This window comes from Alosa sapidissima, chromosome 1 (assembly GCF_018492685.1).
Source record: "Alosa sapidissima isolate fAloSap1 chromosome 1, fAloSap1.pri, whole genome shotgun sequence".
NCBI classification, from domain to species: domain Eukaryota; kingdom Metazoa; phylum Chordata; class Actinopteri; order Clupeiformes; family Clupeidae; genus Alosa; species Alosa sapidissima.
In genome coordinates, this window is record NC_055957.1 from 28,730,549 (window position 1) to 28,750,548 (window position 20,000).

A 20,000-nucleotide genomic window follows, 5' to 3' on the forward strand; every position below is an offset into this window, starting at 1 on the left:
ATGCCAGATTAAAATGCCAATCACACTGAAGATTAAAACTACAATGAATCAGATTCCCAGCATTGGGGATTATGGTAAATAAATCCCACCGATCATCCTTTTTAACTCCTAACAAAGGCAAAGTCTCGCCTGAATGAGCCTGAGCGACTAATTAGTAGTTTATGAAGGGCAAGGCAGCCCTGACAAAATGGTTTATTATTTCACCTAATCCACTGGGATGGAGTGTTTCTGTGAGCTCCCCAGGCCCCTCAGTAACTTCTCAGGAGGGAAACACCCCCCATCACCCCCACCCCTCCTCCAACCCCGTTCCCCTAGAGCTGTAGCACCTGTGGGGCTACAGAGGGTTGGCAGAGCCCCCTGCTCCTCTTAGCCTTACTGCTGGAGGTGAGAGCCTCTGTTCAGAAGTGTGTGATTAAAGTTGTCTCAGGATCTTCTTTTTTTTGCATTGTTTTATGGCAACACACACACACATACACACACACAAACACACACACACAAACATTTTGACCCCTCCCTTGCTGGATTGGGGATTAGGTCGCTTTTGTCCAGCTCTATAAAGAGGCAATTATGGGGGTTTCTGCCACAGGAGGAAGGCGGTGGGTGTTACACATTCCCATGGAAACAAGCTGGAGATTTACGGGGACAGGGAGATGCTGCAACTCAGCAGTGCTCCCTGACACATTCCAGCAAGCACTCTCTCTCTCTCTGTGTAACACACACACACACACACACACACACACACACACACACACACACACACACACACACACACACTCGAGAGTTCGAGATAGCAGCTGGAACCTCTCCACTTTATCTTCAGCATATGAGGCCTGGAGGGCAAGGCGGGGGCTTCCTATATCTTGGGTGTCAGCAGCCATTGTTCCCTGGCGGTGTGCTTTCACAAGCACTCTTCAGTCCGAGCGCTCTGTCCCTGCCGACCCCTATTCAGTCACTCGGCTCTAAGCATCCAGGCTTTCCTTCGGCAAACAATAGCGCTGCATCAGAGCTTATATGGTGACGACGCCATGTGTCATTTACCCAGAGATGGATTTCATGGTTGGAATATTTCTTTGCTGATGATGTTCCCATTCTCCCAGACTTGGGTGACGGATGTTTGCAGGCTCAGCAGAAAGCAGCCTATTCTCTAGTGCAACGCAACAGTGCTGCCTTGGTTTGTTATGATTCCATCAATGCTGCATTGCTTAATTGTTGACTGGGCAGAGGGATTCCCCAGCAAGAGGTGTTCAACTGCTCTTTGTGTGCTTGTAGCGTAACACTTTACTCGGACAGAATACGTTGCATTGTAGCCATTGTTGAACAATTACTGAACATCACCTTCACCAAACCCAACCCCTAACCCTGATCTTAACCACAAAGTGTCATTTTCATTTGACCACAAAGGGTCAAATGAAAATAAGATTCGGAGGCCCTGACTACTGTACGTAACAGTTTCTCTCCCACCCTGGTGATTGGCTGTTGTAAGTGTATGTGTTCCCCCCTCCCTTTCCCTCTCTCTTTCCATTCTCATTTAGCCTAATTGCTGGACTGTGCTGAAATGACCCATCAGCTTTGCGTCAGTCAGGACATTTTAATGGCCTCTCCCTCTCCACCTCCCTAGCCGAGGGGGCCTTTAATTTACTTTCTAAGTAGTTTTCTCCCTCTCTTTTGCTGTCTCTGTTTCCTCCTTTCTTTCTCATTCTCCCTTGGTTTCCCTCTCTCTTTTCCCCTTTCTCCCTCTCATTCTTTCTCTTACATTTCTCATCTCTCTCTCTCTCTCTCTCTCTCTCTCTCTCTCTCTCTCTCTCTCTCTCTCTCTCTCTCTCTCTCTCTCTCTCTCTCTCTCTCTCTCTCTCTCCCCTCTCTCTCACATTCACTTCTTTTGTGTGTCTCGCAACAATAGCTGTTGAAGAAGTGTGGCCAGGACCCCTTTAGCCGCATCTGTGCGAGAGTGGACGGCCAATATCGATTCACGGCATTATTAAGTGTCGGCCGACACAAAGCCAGACTTTTAATCACCATTACTCTGAAATGTGCTGCATTGTCAGTCTGGGGAGGCACTGACTCCATTGTGTATGCAAACTAAAGGGGCCTGGCAGGGAAGAAATGGCTTCGCTGATGACCCAGCACTTTTCTCCGCGTCTTTAGCGTCCTCTGCGGACCACTTCTCAAGTGTTTTTTTTCCCACTCACCAATGCTGGACTCCGTTTGCCAGTCGATAGGCGCCGGAGACGTTAATGAACAGATTGTGTTTTGCGTCGGAGCGAGGCTGCAATCAGCGCACATTAGTCACACGTTGGCAAGTGCTGTCGAAAAAGGTCACTGGCGGGGGAGAGTGTTGTTTGTAGCATGGTGGCGATGGTGGTGGTATCGGGGGTGACTCCAGGATGAGGAGGAGGGATTGTCTGTTCTCACAACGTGGGGGGGGGGCGGGGGGGTGTGGGGGTGTGGGTTGGATGTGATACTCCTTGCCGGTATTTGGATGCGGTACCCCTTCGCCGGGTTCTGTCTGTCACGCATGACTCCTTCCCTCTCCTCGCTGAGTGACACATCAAGCACACATCCAATGTGAGAATGGGACCGAGGCTTTTTCCCCCTCCCTCCACTTATGCAGTTGTCACGCGAGGGTTTCTCTCGGCCGCATACACAACATGGAGTCCCACGCTGCGCGTCCCCAACCAGAGGGGGACTCGACCCTTCGCACCTCACTCTCTTTTTCTCACTCTCCCGGTCACCCACTTCCACTCCTCCTCTCTCCCTGACTCTGTTGCCCGCTCGTTCGCTCACTCTCCCACTCACCCCCTGTCGCCGGAGAAAAATTTAGTCATCAACACCTCATCCATCACCGAGTCCCAGGGCTCCGCCAGAGGGACAGTCGCTAGTCGCTGCCCCATGCAGCACTGCAGCTATCTGGGGAAGCGATGTGCGAATGAGTGGGTGGCCTCTGGAGGGAGAGGTGTGAGAACAGTCAAGCCTTCCTCCTCTTCATCTTCCTCCTCTTCCTCTTTTTCCTCGTACTCTAGCTCCGAGCAGCGCGTTTTGTCCAGTCTGAGGCTGGACCGGAAGCCCAAAGATTGACTGCCGCTCAGCGTCCCTGGATTTGTTTTCTTTTCTTTTTCTTCTTAGCCTCCTCTGCTCTGTCTTTGGTCTGTCTGGGTATTTGTCTCTCTTGGTCAGATTATTTCCTCTTTATTTCCAGTGTCTTACTCTCCTGCTTTCTTAGGCTCGCTTCAGTCACAGTTTTACTCTTTTCCATTTCCACCTTTCCAATGTAGTCTATCAGTATCCTTCTCTAGTATTCTCTCTCTCTCTCTCTTTTTTTTCTGTCTCATTTTCTCTCATCCCCCTTTCTCTCTCTCCCTTCTCTATCCCTCTCTTCTAAAAAAGCGCGGCTGCTGCCTTCTCCCTCCTTAACTGCACCACCACCTCCTCCCCTCTCCCCTGCGCTCTTTGGCCCCTGCGTTTCTGCGTCCTGTCGGCCACTCTGTTGGAGGCCTCAGGCAGTGGACAGGGAGTGGAGGAGTGAAGGAAAAGGAGGAAAGTAGAAAGGGGGCGAAGATGTGCAAATCAATTATGGGTCCGATCTGATCAGCCAGTCAATTTCAGCAAACGTGCTCAGTAATTCTATTGATCGGTTTGAGTCCCACAAGGGGGACTGCAATGAATTGTATATTTTCTCCATTAGGCTTGTTAAAAAGAAGTCTCTATCCCATATGGACCCTGGTGTCTTTCTCTCAACTTACAAGTTTTATTTGTGATTGTGTTTCTGTTTCTGGTTTATTATTTATCTTTGTGCCCCAGGGTTGTTCTGTGTGATATCTTTGTACAGTGGTGAGTTGCTTTATCTCTGCATGGGTGCATTTGGTCTCTCTCTCTGGTTGATATTGCCGTTATTGGGAGGAGCTGAACCTAACGATTCCTGTGTTCTGTATTTGCTCTGAGCTTTCAGAAATGTAAAGTTAGTTAGTTAGTTAGTTTATTAGTTGTCCCCTTAGGGAAATTCTTTTTTCACATTTTCCATACAGCTTTTCATCCTGCATGGTCACAGGCACAGAAAGGCACATACATGAACACAGACATAGGAATGACATACAGACATACACCTTACATACATCACAGGCAATTGACACAGACTTTTACATAAATTATTGGGGGTTTCATGGGAAAAATATACATTATTGCACTGCATATATTTATTTGTGGGCTTTGTGTTGTTGAGTGTTTGGATTCCTAAGGGGATTAGGCTTCTGCTGAAGCGGGCTTTCTTGCACCTTATTGCACCTTAAAGCTTGCACTCTAGACTTCAGATGAAGGTTCTTTTTTCTCATAGCAGAGCTGAGAGCACTTGAAGAACAAGAGCGTTCCTGAGGTCTCTTTTTGTGTCCTTGGTGGGCTGCCTCTTCTCTGTCTCACACTCAGATTCCTGGTGAGGAAGTGTGTGTGTGTGTGTATACAAGTGTGTGTGTGTGTGTGTTTGTGTGTGTGTGTGTGACTCACTCTGAGAGCACCGTGCCTAGACTTGTTGACAGCCAGCACTCACGTCGGGACTCCTGATGAGCGTACATTTGTGTCGGCGGCTCGTGGTCTTGGCTCGGCCCCCGGGGCCGAGAGAGAAGAGGAGGAGGCGGCGAGCGAGGGATGAGGGAGAGAGAGAGAGAAGAAGAGAAGGAGGGCTACCTCTGTGGGGGTGTTAACCATGCTGACCCGATCACAAGATAAGACCCTGTGAACAATCAAAAGCTGTGAGCTGGACAGCGGTCTGTTTTTTTGTGTGTGTTTGTTTTCTTGCAGGGAGTGTGTAGGCCGGTAACCAAAGGAGCAGCTGTCTTCTATTTATTTTCCCCCTGGCTTAAGCTAAAGTTTTGTGCTGTTAGGTAAGCAAAAATTCCTTCACACTGTTGCTTTAACGGTCCAGTGCGTTGGTTTGAGATGCAGTGAAGCAAGCCGCTGGGTTATCAGGAAAGGATTACAGGAAAAAAACAAACTAAAATAATACAAAATAAAATGAAAACAGAAATTCAGGGAAGTACATTTTTCGCAACAGTTGACAGCAACATTGAAATCCGCTCTTTTCCTCCACGTTAAATGACATCCTGTAATGCACGTTGCACGGTGGCAGGCCTGGCGGAGCCTGATGGGACGTGACCTCCACGTTCCTGTGCATGTCTGCCGTAATGGCAGCATGGCCAGCCGCTGATGGAGGGCTGTGATTTGGCCTGTTAATGCCTCCAGGTGTTTTATTTCTCATATTTGGGTTTGTCGGCGCGTGACGGCCAGTTTTATAGGGAGGGTGGGTGGGGGCCTCTACACTGCAGCCCGTAGAGGTGTGTGTGTGTGTGCGTGTGTGTGCGTGCGTGTGCGTGTGCGTGCGCGTGCGTGTGCGTGCGTGTGCGTGTGTGTGTGTGTGTGTGTGCTCTTAAAACAAATGTGTTGTCCCTATCTGGACACAGAGATGTGTTGTTGCAAGTTGTGTTGTTTTCAACACATATTGTGTAACAAATAAAAAAAGGAAACAACACAAACTGTGTTGTCCCTATGTGGACACAGAGAATTTGTGAAGTTATGTTGTTTTCAACACATTCGTTTTAAGATTGTTTGTGTGTGTGTGTGTGTGTGTGTGTGTGTGTGTGTCTGTGTGTGAGAGAGAGAGAGAGACAGAGAGTGAGAGAAAGTGAGTGAGTGACTTATTCCCACCCCTGCAGTCTGACTGAGATGAAGTGGAATTTAGACTCAAAGGAGAGGTAACACTCCAAGCCCTTGACCCAGTGCTTTGATGTTGCAAAAACAAGGACACTTGTTTTATCAGTGGGTAGCCAGGGCCAGCACAGTCCTGGAGTGGGATCTAAAAGGTTTTTTTATGGTTAGAATGATGGGGAGAACTGATTCTGGATCAGCCAAGAGTTATGTTAAGATCGACACAGTAAGGGATTATCTGGTTTCAGAAGACCTAAATAAGCCTCATCTATTAGAGACATATAGGGGCTCTAATTTCAATGATGGGCAACAGGCAATGAGCAAATCAACAACCAATGAGCAAAGTGTGTTGCACAAGAGTAAGCTAAAGCTAATTTATTAACATGGCTAAAGCAATCACAATTGCAAATCAACAACACGGGCGGGTCCTCATTCGACTCTGCTATGGCAGACACTAGGTCACTTGTTTCCTACTTTTTCATCATATCCAACGTGAAGCATGTGTCTATTATTGTTTCATTTTAAATATGCTTCTGTCACATTATTATGCATAATACTGCAACCCCTTCAAATCACGACCTACTTGTCATCATGGTTCTTTTCACCCACGTGTGTGGTGATTCTATTGTTCTGAGGGGCCTTCCATTAGAGGGTGTCATCCATCCTGACCTCAGTACTGCATCCCTCTATTCCCCCGTGTTTTCAGGTGTGTGTTTGCTTTAGAATGCACAGCCTACATGGTCATCTTCAGCAGAGTGTGTGTGTGTGTGTGTGTGTGTGTGCATGCCTTTTGTGTCGGGATCTTATGTTGGCACCCACAGTGCTGGGAAGTGCCAGGATTAGCTGTATGGGGGAAAAAAGAAACAAATGGCATAGCACTATTTTGCCATGCCCAGGTCCTCTTAACGGATGCCAGTCTCTCACATACCCACCTGGGCAGGCACTCTGTTTATGAATGTTGATATTCTCCATATTGTTTGTGTGTGTGTGTGTGCGTGCGTGTGTTTTATCTTTGTTCATGTATTTATCTTCAATGTCTGTGTTCTCTCTGTGCATTGTTAATGTCTATGTGTTTGTGTTGCTTTGTGTGGCTGTTGTGGACAGATAGTGGTCTTGGCTGGTGACTGGTGGTGAGGGCAGATGACAGGCTTGGCTAATCTTATTAATAGTGTCGCCTGTAGCAAACCGCTCCCCCACCCCTATTTCTCCCTGATTTATTCTCTGTACGGGGGAGCAGTTGAATTGGCCAGGAAGGCGGGATAATCTGTAAATAGTGTTTGCACAGATAAAACTGTAGTAGTGTCCAACATGGGAGTTGAGCTTTTGTATAGACCTGTAGATCCCCAAACATGGTGAATGAGCTTTTTTATGGAGCCTGTGGAATGTGAACATGGCAGTAGAGCTTTTGTGTAAAGATGCAGAGCCCTGACTTGATTGCTGGCCATTGACTGTATGTGGACCTTCAGAGCTGAACAGCGGGCAGTCTGGGGCCCGGAGACATACTGTACATGATTGCTCTGGCAGCAGAATAGACTGTTCCGAGTTGCGGGTGTGTGTTTTGGGAAAGTTATTGTTGTTGGTTTTTTCTGTTTGTCTCAGCTGTGCATCTGTGCTGAATCTTGAGTGAGGGTCCCAGAGGGAGTCCACTTTAGGGCTAACTGGCAGCGCCATCCCTCTAACTGGAGCCCAGTACTGCTGCTGCTGCCTGGCTCACTTTTATTCAGAGTTCTGCATGCATTTATGGTGATATTTATATTGACGTTAAGCCGCTCTTATTCTCTGACTGTGAGTGAAGAGTTTGTTTGCAAAAAGGGATACCGTATCTCTGTTTGTCATGTTTTTTGAGAATACATTATTGACGATATCAATCATGTTTTGATTGTGGTGCGCTCCAGGTAATATCAGTCAAACTGTACTTGGGTTGTTTTTATTTCTACTTAATCAAACGAAGCCAACCTAACTGCAGTTTGATTGATTACTTAATAAAGGTATAAAGGTAATAAAAATGTGATTTATAAAAAAAATCATAAATTCTGGTGCAAACTTAAAAAAAATAGCAAACATTTTTGAGAATCAGGAGCATCACGGAATGAGTTAATGAGTTCCACAGCCAGCTCTCTCCCTCTTTCTATCTCTCTCTGTCTCTTCCTCTCTTCTCCTCTTCCTCTCTTTTCCTCTTCCTTTTTCTGCTCCTCCCTCTCTCTCCACATGTGTAAATATGTTTTTTGGATTAACTTATCTTCCCGGCCAAATAAATAAGCTGCTTAGCCATAGCAGAGAGCTGAGAGCTGGGCTGCTGCTGCAAGAGAGAGAGAGAGAGAGAGAGTGAAGGAGATGAAAAAAGAGAGAAAAGGAGAAAGAGATTGGGCTTGTCTTTTTTCCCTGCCTCTGCATCGGGAAAAGAGGCAATAAGAATTCAACCAGAAGTGAAATAATGAAAAGTATGGTCTTCGTTCTATATGATGTGTATATGTGGGTGCGCGCATGCATGTGTATGTGTTTGTGTGTGTGTGTGTGTTTATTTTTTATTTATTTTATTTTTCTCTCTTCTCTCTCTCTTTCCCTCTCTCTTTCTCTCTCTCACTCACACACACGTTTGGAGAGAGAGAGTTAGGGTGAGGGTTGTGTGTACAGTACACACTGCGGAATAGTCAATGTGTGAGGCGGAGCTGGTATTTCAGTTTTAATTAAAGTTTCAAATCAGCATGTTCATCACTGGATCTAGACTCCCCGCTGGGCGTGACAGCTGTCACTTACTGACAAGACAAGCTCGCTCATCGAAAGCGCCCCTCAGACTGTACTGTTTCTCTACCGTCCCATCACTTTCCGGACTATTCTCAGTCCGACCCCCTCGCCCCATTCCCCTCTCTCTCTTTTACACACACACACACACACACACCTCTCGTCCTGTCACTCATGTGCACAAGTTTGGCCTGATCTGGTCTGGTGTGCTGTAGGAAGAGCAGAAGAGACGGCTGATGAGCTGAGAGGATGACTCACCTCCTCCATCTCTCCTTCGCCTCTTCCTCTCTCTCGCTCCCTTTCACGAGGATTTTCTGGAGAGTTCTCTGACATTTAACTGCAGATGACTGGATGAGACAGACTCATCGAAATCACTGAGACGTGCTGCCCTTTCCTCCACTTTCATTAGACACATCCCTCACTCTCTCCCTCTATCCCACCCTCTCTCTCTCCATCTTTCTCCTTTACACTCTCACTGCCCTCCTTCCTGTCTGTACCTCCATCTCTCTCATATGGTCTGTAGAGGGACGCACATACAGCTGGTATACTGCTGCTAATTATCCCAGTGGTGGGAGCCTGCTGGTGCAGGGGCTACTGCATGATTCCAATGTGACTGTGGGTTAGGGTGTGTGTGTGTGTTGGACGGGATGCAGTATGGGTCTGTGTGTGTGGGTGTGGTACTTGGGGATGTTTGTGCGTGTGTGTGCGTATGCCCTGCTGTTCCAATTGATTCAGACCTGCTCTGTTTTGGCATGGATCTCATTACAGTACTGTTCTTCCTAGGCTTCTTATTACAGTGCATGAAAATGCACTGTACTGTTCTTCCTAGGCATTTTATTCTTTTTCTTCTAATGCAGTTTCAACCGTTTAACGTAGAAACTTCATTCAAACTATGTTACGTACTGTAGGTCTTACTTAGGCTTTGTATTTTTCATCTTTTAAACATTGTAAACTATTAATTAAAAACTATTCAAAATTTCCCCATAGACTTAACATTGGGCTGATGACATCACAATACGGCAATTAAGCAATTAGAATCCTATGCCAGGTGGCCAGGCCACCTGCAGCAACTGCCAGTCTCAGACTTTAAGCATACAGTCTCATTCTCTTAAATAGTGATTTGTAGGATTGTTACCGAAGGTTCTGTAGGCCAAAATCAAAACACTGGTGAACGTTGTCAAGACTACCTAGACGCAAGCCTCTTCTGGGTTGCCAGATGACCCAGCTACACATTACGGAAACAGTGAAAACAAAAAATACCTCTCTAACCAACGTAACATATTTAGCTGAAGTTAGCGATGCAGATGAAGTTTAGCCTAGGCTACCTGTCGTGGAGAAATATGGCCAGCTCTGCGTCAGACTTTATATTCTTTGTTTAATAAAGACGTCGCCATCTCAGGAAGCTCCTCCGATGTCCACTTAATTGGTTTCTTGTTTTAATTTTGGAAATTTGCCTGCCTCTCGTAGGCTACTCGTTCATGACTACAACTGACAGCTGTTGACAGTTGGCCTTTGCTAATTTGGCAACCCAAATGGGGGGGACGCGCCAGCCCATTATTAATACGCTATTCTAGAATTAATTGTTCAAAACATAAACGAAAACTCCATGATATTCCGCCCCGTAACTTTTTCACTGGTTTTACGGGTTAAAGTAATGTTGTCAAATAAGCCATTACTTCAATTCATCATGTTTCCTTACTCTCTGATGACATATGATGATAGTTTTTGGAATGGTTACAATTTATTTTCCATTATTTCCTACATACTGGTCCTTTAAGACTACACAACTGTTTCCTCTGTCCACAACTGTTTCAAAATAAGTCCTCACTACAATAATTCCCTTTTAAATAATTTAACCATTTAAACTATCCACCTATTTAACTGTTCAATCATTCCAACTACTGTATATTAAACCTCATCTACCTAGCAAAAAATGTAACCATTTAAACTATCCACATATTTTACTGTTCAGTCATTCCAACTATATTAATCCTCATATCCCGCTGGCGGGACGGTTACCCCCCTCCCCCACACATTATAAATCAATTGTATGCACCATATTGCTATGTAGCATAGTAATGTTATACACCATTTCAAAGCTTTGGCTCTGGGAATCTAAAAATGACAACTTTTTTTATGTACAATCTGTATAGTGCTTTACATTTTCAGATTAATTTTATTATGTCTTATTATGTAAATATGATCCAAAATGCCCCCTCCCCCGCTTTTGGTGCTACCCTGACTTCTGGTACTTGTAATTTGTATTGAGATCTATGTTAAACCTCATCTACCTAGCAAATAATTTAACCATTTAAACTATCCACCTATTTAACTGTTCAGTCATACCAACTATATTAAACCTCATCTACCTAGCAACCAATATAGCAACCATGTCAAATACCCAGGCAACAGCCTAGCAACCACTTCCACAGTTACAGCCTAGCAACCAATGAGTTTAACCTAGCAACCAGCATAGCAACCACCACAACTAACCTAGCAACAGCATAGCAACCACCTCAAGTACCCTAGCAACAGCATAGCAACCACCATAAGTACCCTAGGTACTATGACTGCTAGAAAACATCAGTTAGAAAACTAATACTGTTGGCACAGTTAACTTGTTTACAGTGTTAACATAGTTAGCCAATTAGCACATCATCTGTTTAAATAATATATTCACACCATATGTTTTACATTTTCATGCACTGGTAATTCCCTGGAATTACATTTTCTAGTTATTATTCTTCCAGGCCCCAATTTGGCTTGAACCGCTTGGTTCAAACTTTGACACGTAGTGCTTGAACCTTTTGGTCCGATGACATCATATTTCTACAACTTTTACTTTGAGATATTAAATAAAAACTAAACTTAAATTCCCATAGACTTAACATTGGCTTTATGGCATCATAATAAGCTATTAAGGAATTAGAATGCAATCTATGCAACCTGTGCGCTCATTGACTGCAGCAAATGCAGTGGAACCTTTTCTTAGTGTCTGTTCATTCAACTGAACAGCTCACTTCAAATCAACTTTCACTTCTTTTTCTTCACTTTCTCCTATCGCTCTCCATTTCTCCCAATTTCAATAACTTTCAACTATTCTTACTTTTTTTTTTATTATTTACACATTTTATAGCATAGCAACCACTATAATGACCCTAGCAACAACCTAGCAACCACCTTAAGTACCCTAGCAACCACTTATAGCACAGCAACCACCTCAACTACCCTAGCAACCAAACTTAGCTACCAACTTAACCAGCATGATTACCCTAGCAACCAACAACTTTGCATGCACTGCATTTCCTTCAGAAAATGCTTTCCTTGTATTATAATTAATGACATTTTTAAAGCCTCATGTTAAATAAGATTGTAGCTTGAACACAATTTCCAAGTATGATGGTGAATGTTAATTTAAAAATGTAAGTAGGCCTATGCACAGGGATGACTGTAAAACAAACCTTTCTTGGGGAATAACCAGAAATGCTGCGAGTAGCTAATGTTACGTTAACTGTTGAATTCCACTGGGTGGCAGCGTAGTCATGGAATCATCCCCTTTATACCATTGGAATTTCCAACTTCTGGATATGGACAGGGGGAAAAAACGTAAACACTCTTTGAGTGACAAAAGGACAAACCACCACACAAAAGCTCAGTTTGGAACATTTATTTCTCAAACCATGGAAGCTTGCAAGACCTCTTCAACTGAAGTCCTCATCTTTGTTGTCTGACATCACCACATCCTCTTTGAGTGGAGCTGGGGAGGACGGATGCATTTCCATGGCAACATCAACGTCAAGCTTTAGGTCAGCCATTTTGTATCCCGGGGTGAGTGGCAGAAGAGCAGGAGCAGCAGTGGATTCCTCCTCTGCAGGCAGGGGCAGGGTCATTCCCTCGCTGGGCACCAGGGCCTCTGTGGTGGTCTCTGCACTGGTGACAGCAGGCGAAGACGCCTTCGGCAGGGTCATTCCCTCGCTGGGCACCAGGGCCTCTGTGGTGGTCTCTGCACTGGTGACGGCAGGTGAAGACGCCTTCGGCAGGGGCATTGCCTCGCTGGGCACCAGGGCCTCTGCAGTGGTCTCTGCACTGGTGACGGCAGGTGAAGACGCCTTCAGCAAAAGCTGCATTAATTCGGTCCAGTCTGTCCAAGAGAAAAGGTGGTGTGTGTGGTTGCAATCATTTAGAGACACCCCACCCCAGACATCAGGTGCAGATCTGTCTCTGAACTGAATCAAACTAGCAACATTTTCATTAAGCCTCAAGCATTTGCACAACAAAAATGTTTACTTGCAATAGATATAAAATAGCTTTTACATGCAATAGTGATTCACCAATCACAGGATACCATGACAAATACAATCATTTAAATCAATGAGCACAAGAATCCAAATACACCAATTTAATTTAAACTTCTACAGTCACTTAAGAAATGTGTATGAGTGGAGGGGTAGGATTTTTATAGGTAAATACCTTTTTGGGATGCTTGCTTTTTCCACAGGTCAAAGAACTGGTTGACATTGCCATCTGGACTTTGGATAACTGCTACATTCTTATTAACTGAGAACCAAAGAGATGCTATTGATTTAAATTAAATGTTAATATAATTAACATAAATAATTATGATTATAATAAATACCTGGCTTGTCAAGCTCCCAGGGGACACCATCATTGCGGGGAGAATAACTTCTTGGTCCCATGTCGACAGACGTGGCCATGTTAGTTTCTGAAAGACAGACAACCATTACCCATGCCAGCAAGTCATCTGATGCACTGCCACACTTGAACACATCAGCTGCACTCAAAAGCCTCTGATGCACCACAAGGCAGAAGTTTCAAGAGCAAATGCTACAAATGTTACTGCTACAAACGCTAAAACCTTCCATACTGCCAGAATGATCACACCCTTTTTTACCCCCCACAAAAAGAATATTCAGAATATTCTAGAAACGTCTTTCTTGTGCCTGCTCACCTGGCATGGGTTCTGAGAGGCCATGCATTGCTTCTGGTGGTGCCAGTGGTCTTTTGGCCTTTTTCAACACAGAGATTGGACCCACACGCTCTTGTTTCTCCCAACCTAAACACACACCAGCAGAGTTGACACACCTCCACATTATATGGACACATGCATGAGCGCAAGAGGATTCAATTCACTCTTAATTGCTAGCCTACTTCATTTAGGCCGTATGACTCCTATAAACTGTTAATGTCAACATTTAAAAAAAAAAAAAAAAAAAAAACTCATGGTCCGCCCAGACTGATACCTCCGGTACCTCTGGTGGAGTCCAGACTACTGAGTGCCGACCTGGGCCCGGGGTGTACCATAGCGCTGCTGCCACCAGTGCCACCGCTACCAGTAGAACTCTGGGAGGCCAGCATGGAGCTCTTCTGATTGGATGCAGGAGACACACAGCGGTCACAGAGCCAGTCCTCATTGTCAGCAGACTGCCAGCTAGTGGCCACAGGTGGGAAGAACAGACATTAAGCACTGCAGTTGTCGCTCACCAACATGCCTAATGAACGAACACACAGTTTCGCATTAGAAAGAGTGCCATGTATTTAAAGTAGTCATGTCTAGCGGAGTGCAAGAAAGGTAAACAAAACTAATAACCACTAACATCGACAAGTCTTGCAGTATTACATTATGGGTCCCAATACACGTCACATCTCAGGATTATTCAAAGTAGGTGGTCAAGTAGTAACATTATATTATACATTTAGTCAGAGCCCTAAAGCATTGTTCTTACAAAAACAAAATTGAGCTTTTATGTGTAATAGTGATGCAATCACAGGATAGCATGACAAATACAATCATTTAAATAATGAGCACAAGAATCCAAATACACCAATTTAAACTTAGGTCATTAGATTATTAAAGTGGTTACCAAGGCAACTTGTGTTTTTAGTCACTGCACTGCAAAAACTGCTTATCTAACAAAATCTAATCAAGTGTTATTAATCTTATCAAGATTAAAAAAAACTAGTTGGTATTGTTTTCAGTATAGAGACTTACCTAGTGCTTAATTGTGAAATCATTTGACTTAATTTAAAAACAATTTGACTTATTTTAAGACATCTCATCTTGAAAAGCAAATTTGTCTGCCAGTGCGTTGAGCAAATTTGCCTTGATAAAAGACTCCTTAAAATAAGTTAAAGTCTTCTTAAATTAAGTCAAAATGATCTTTTGAGAGGGCGCGCTAGGTAAGTCTTTTCATACTAAAAACAATACCAAATAGATTTTTTAATCTTAATATAAGAGCAATAACACTTGGTTAGAATTCATTTTTTGCAGTGTGGTACATCAACTGGTCACCAACCTGTTGTCTATGAAGGAGCAGGCGCGGCGCATGCCGTCCGGCGCAGTGCCTGTCTCGACCCTCAACAAACACGAGATGTACATCTGGGTGGGGGGGGGGGGGGGGCAATAAACACACCTAGTCAAACAAACTGGATAAGACACAACACCTCTGCTTACTAAAGAGGTTTTTGCACTGGCAGCGACAATTCTGCTACTGTAAGCCCTGGTTTGCCATACAAACAAACCCAAAGAGTCTAGAACCCAATCTCACACACACACACCTCAGTCCGTTCCTCCTGGTGGAACCGGAAGGACTCCAGCTGGAACTGGAGCTTGTTGTGCTGAAGACGGGGCAGGAACCGAGCGCTAGAGCCAGTCAGGAAGCTGTCCATCAGGCAACTGGGGGGGGGGGGGGGGGGGGGGCAGTTAGCATTGAAGAGTAAATACAAACACCCTACATCTAGTTCCTGGTCTGGAGGGGGGGGGGGGGGGGTATTCCAAGTACGTGGTTTAGTGACAAACCAGGGTAAGTTAACTCAGAGTAAGTGGTAAACCTAAAACAAGAGCACTATGGCATTGTTTTGTTAGGGGAATGGTGCCATACAGTTCTTCCATTAGGAGGTTTACCACTTACTTTGGGTTAACTTACCCAGGTTTGTCAGTAAACAATGTTCTTGGAATACCCCCCTGGAATATGAAGGAGAACCAAAATAGTGACTACCAGGTGTGTAAACCTCTACACATGAGCTGGAACACAGGTGGTCATAGCTTACCCCTGCTCAACGAAGTCATATCGGGGCACAGACTCAACATCAGGGGTCACCGTGGCGACACAGTGGTCAACAAAAACCCACATGGGGTCATGGTTGAACTGCTCGACCGAGGCCTCGATGTTGAGGATTTCATCCAAGTAGTATGTGGTAGTAGCCCTTTGGGACACCCAGTCATCTGCAGACAGAAATTTCAATCTAAATGTACAAAGGCTGCATTTCCTCAACACCAGCAGCAGGACATTTCATTGGGTCAGAAGAGACCTTCAGTCATATCTTCATGAGTTGGGGCTGCATATAAACACTGTTAGCAAAGCACAGTCAGTTAATGAGCAAAGGGTATCGGGAACACCTACAGCCATCAGGTCACATGGTGAAGAGTGAAGCAGACCCACCAATGTGCTTTGGAGCTTGGTTAAGGTAATAGAATACATTCAGCATCATAACTAAATGAGCTTGGTCTTGGTTATAAATTAAGATTTAGCCTGATTACTAAATGAGCTCAAATTAGAGGCCAATTGCACACAAAACGGTCACGTCCATAACATCAACACAATGCCATGGTATGAAATTTGAGCATTCTCTTGGTTGATTATGTGAAGTTTTTGTAAGTGTAAGTTCTACATTCACATCATACAAATACAATGACATTTAGTTGGCGTTATGGACGTGACCCATGGCACAAACCAGTCATGAGGTGGAGAGAGAACGCCAGCTGGCCCTCGTCAGCACGCGTGGACATGAAGGGGAGCCACGTGGGCATCACACGGATGCTGCTCAGGTCAAACTTCCTGTAGGGACACAAGATGGAGAGAAGTGAGAGGGCGGTGGGTGGGGTGTGGGAGCAGAGGAAAAAAAAAAGAAAGAAAAAGTGGATTGGAGCCCCATGGACAGGCTTACCTTTTATAGTAGCACACAATGGGAAAGGACGCCGGTTGAGTTCGGATCAAGCCGTCCGAGGAGGGGCCAGGAGAGTACTCCAGGGTGTTGGTGTAGAGCAGATGGTCTTTGGTGATCTAGGGAAGGAGGGAGGGGGCAATGAATAAACGTAAACTCTAGTCTATAGGCTATTTGAGACCACGATAACCCACTATAGGATCAAGTGGATGTTTAATCAATGCAAAATCAGAAAAAACTGAATATAAACATAGCTAATTAAGGTTAGGCTTAAATCGCACCTCATCCACACAGAAGTTCCAGAGAAACTCACCACATGCTCCGTACCACAGTCAGTCAGCGCAGCAGCGATACTGTACTTCTCGTGCTCGGTGGGAAAGGCCCTGCATGACTCACCGGTTTGGTCACTACGGCCCAGCCGGATGTCCTCCACATCAACCAGGATGCCCATGCCCAGCAGATCAGCGTCCATCTGGATCTCCATGTAGTCCGAGTGGCAGATTACCTTTATCCTGGCTATATCCGGTCGGCGTTCGTCGCTCTCGCCCTTGGCCTGGGGCCGACTAGGAGCAGGTGTAGGGTTCAACGGGGAGGGCGCGAGGCCTTTCTGAGGCAAGGAAGACGGCTGCTGCCATTCTGGCATCAGCCTAACACTGCGCGGAAGAGCGGACACGAAAACCGGCAGCAAACAGGCAATGGTGAAAGCACTGCAAAACAAACTTACAAGCTGCCGCATGATTCACGACGTTCAGCTGAATGAACTCCACACTGTTATTCTCCCTCTCTACTCCAGATTCAGCAGAGTCACTACTGATTCTGATAGCAACAGGCTACATGTTTTATAGTGAACCCAATCAGGCTTAACAGCCATGCCACCTGCAAGTCTATGAGGAAGCCCTAATTAGGCTACTGACGATCACCACCTGGGTCCGAGTGTAGTGACGTCACTCTCTTTCTACACAACAGCACTTTTACAGCACAGTTACAGTGCATGACAGTGCATCTGTCTCAGGCTTTAAGCATACAATCTGGCTCTCTCCCCTTGTGTGGGCTGGTGTGCCTTATAGTTAGTTATAGTGGCACGAGAGCAGGGGTTCATGGCTACTTAGAGAATGGCTCTTCTTCTGTGTACTCTCCCTCTTTTCTCCAGTCTCCTTTGGTAATGATGAGACTCTCTTTCTCTCGGTCTCTCTCTCTTTCTCTCTCGGTCTCTCTCTCACTCTCTCTATAATGAAAAGGCACTATCAGTGAGATATTTGTCTCTCATTGATTTCAGACAGGTAAGATTACATATGACTGTGTGACTGACTGATTGCCTGAGAAAAGCCCTTTCTTCTTCCCGGCCATCTCCAAAAAGCAACGCAATCACCTAAAAAGGGGAGAAGGAATGGGCAGAGGGCAGTGTACAAACACTTATGCACACACACACACAAACACACACACAAAGTCCAGGTACACACAAACTCACACATACCCTCTCTCTCCACTCAAATTCACACACACGCCAGTGAATAGCATGGTCATATGTATCCCATGGCCTTTACAGCGTGCCCATTCACCTAATTGAGTGTTACAGCCCTGATCAGATGCTGCTGTGTGTTTCCCCATAATAATGTGAGCACAGAATGACACTAGAAGTAATACAGCCCTCCTGACACCGTCATCACACGCTAGAGGTGGAGGAGGGATGCAGCACAGTGTTGTCATGCAGAAAACGTTTATAAATTGCTTCTTTAACGAGGTCCCCAGGACCAATTATCCGGGACTGTGACTGGGAGACATGTGCTACCTGCAGCGGAGAGAGAGAGAGAAACGGAGGGAGATAAATAAAGTGAGGTATGGGGAAGGAGAGAGAGGGGGATATAGTGGAAGAAAAAGAGAGATAGAGATGGGGAAGAGAGTAAAAGAGGGATATAAAAAGTTGGAGGAATGAAGTGAAAGAGTGAGGAAAGCAGAAGAATGGGACAGAGAAAGAAGGAGGGGAAAATATAATTACAGTAAACCTCAAGTTAATATCCTGCAGGCATTACTATACTTTCTCAAGGAGTTTTTCCTTTAACTTCTATCATGTGGCTAAGAAGAAGGGTTGTGTGTGTGTGTGTATATGTCTGGTTGGTGCATTTATTCTACTATTTTTCCTGCACATTTTCTATGCTTTGCAAAAGATCAAAGACTTGTGGACCTGTTTTTTTCAAACACACATACGGTACATTCATTCTTAACATGTCATACCACACTGGATGTAGGATGTGTGTTAATGGCAAGATGCATTTGTGTGGATTCTTGGGTTTGGATGATGTACTGTCGTGTGCGTGTGTGTGTGTTTTGGAGATGGATGGGAAATGTTTTTGTCCCAAGGCAGGAAGGCTTATTTACTGGATTGGGGTAAAGACAGTGTGTGCTTCCTGCTGATAACTGATAAAATGTCAAGTGTGTGTGTGTGTAGAACACACACACACACACACACACACACACACACACACCACACTTCCCTTCTCTCTTTAGGAAATGGTGCTTTGACTGCCGGTGGAGAGAAGACAACTGGGCCCCCTCGAGCTTTGTGCAGTGTGTGTGTGTGTGTGTGTGTGCAGTGTGTGTGTGTGTGTGTGTGTGTGTGCAGTGTGTGTGTGTGTGTGTGTGTGTGCAGTGTGTGTGTGTGTGTGTGTGTGTGTGTGTGCAGTGTGTGTGTGTGTGTGTGTGTGTGTGTGCAGTGTGTGTGTGTGTGTGTGTGTGTGTGTGTGTGTGTGTGTGTGTGTGTGTGTGTGTGTGTGTGTGTGTGTGTGGGCTTCCCACTGTGGTTCACAGAGGACACAGAGGCCTGACATGTTTGAAGAGTGCAGAAGATCAGGGCTGAGCTGTGGGATGTGCTCAACACTACGTTCCACTCTCCCTCTCTCTCTCTTTTCCTGTTTTCCCTCTTTTTTCTTTCTTGTTCTCTCTCTCTGTCTACAGTGTATCTCTGTTCAGTTTTCCTGAACTACTACTGGAAGATCTATATGTTTCTTCCACACATCTCAACTTTCAAAAGAGTGAGAGAAAGCAGAGAGATGGAGAGAGAACACAAGAAAGCAGAAAGAAGTAGAGAATGAAAGAAAGCAGAGAGGAGAGAGAAGGGTGGTGGCCTTCCTCACCTCTTTTTGTGCATTCCTTGTTCTTAAGGCCTGGATAATTAACTGAAAAATGTATCAGAACCTCCCACTCTTTCTCCCTCTCTATAAGTATGTATGTATATGTATATATACTCTTTTGATCCCGTGAGGGAAATTTGGTCTCTGCATTTATCCCAATCCGTGAATTAGTGAAACACACTCAGCACACAGTGAACACACAGTGAGGTGAAGCACACACTAATCCCGGCGCAGTGAGCTGCCTGCAACAACAGTGGCGCTCGGGGAGCAGTGAGGGGTTAGGTGCCTTGCTCAAGGGCACTTCAGCCATGGCCTACTGGTCGGGGTTCGAATCGGCAACCCTTCGGTTACAAGTCCGAAGCGCTAACCAGTAGGCCACGGCTCCCCCTTTCTCCCTCTCTTTCTCCCTCTCTGTCCCTCTCTCCTCCCTCCATCAGAGCTGTGAGGTCAAAGTCCCCTCTCCCAGCCAGTGTGTAA

The 20,000-nt window shown here is 45.3% G+C and overlaps 2 protein-coding genes across 7 annotated transcripts in view; one reads left to right on the top strand and one right to left on the bottom strand.

Moving 5' to 3' along the window:
- hs6st1a (heparan sulfate 6-O-sulfotransferase 1a) overlaps positions 1 to 20,000 on the top strand; it is a 111,385-nt gene that overhangs the window by 64,711 nt on the left and 26,674 nt on the right. The window lies entirely within an intron of this gene.
- Positions 12,086 to 17,219, bottom strand: LOC121713957 (zona pellucida sperm-binding protein 3-like). Of its 5 annotated transcripts, XM_042099096.1 has the most exons (12): positions 16,709 to 17,219; positions 16,399 to 16,514; positions 16,186 to 16,289; positions 15,502 to 15,676; positions 15,010 to 15,127; positions 14,748 to 14,830; positions 13,695 to 13,882; positions 13,403 to 13,507; positions 13,070 to 13,156; positions 12,904 to 13,008; positions 12,543 to 12,574; positions 12,086 to 12,464 (listed from the first exon to the last, which is right to left on the bottom strand). In XM_042099096.1, exons 1-12 carry the CDS (start codon positions 17,129 to 17,131, stop codon positions 12,135 to 12,137), a joined length of 1,866 nt encoding a protein of 621 aa, XP_041955030.1. In that variant the 5' UTR covers positions 17,132 to 17,219; the 3' UTR covers positions 12,086 to 12,134. The 5 variants fall into 5 exon arrangements, with proteins under 5 accessions (XP_041955030.1, XP_041955039.1, XP_041955013.1 ...); XM_042099105.1 differs by having other exon boundaries at positions 12,086 to 12,574; positions 16,792 to 17,219; XM_042099079.1 differs by having other exon boundaries at positions 12,086 to 12,574; positions 13,704 to 13,882.

Excerpts from the sequence above, each read along its gene's own strand:
- LOC121713957 (XM_042099071.1), bottom strand. The coding sequence starts at position 17,131 with ATGCGGCAGCTTGTAAGTTTGTTTTGCAGTGCTTTCACCATTGCCTGT. Across the intron at positions 15,128-15,501 it reads TATGACTTCGTTGAGCAGGG|TTGCCTGATGGACAGCTTCC; the intron begins GTAAGCTATGAC and ends CCCCCCCCCCAG. Across the intron at positions 12,575-12,903 it reads AAAGCAAGCATCCCAAAAAG|ACTGGACCGAATTAATGCAG; the intron begins GTATTTACCTAT and ends TCTCTTGGACAG.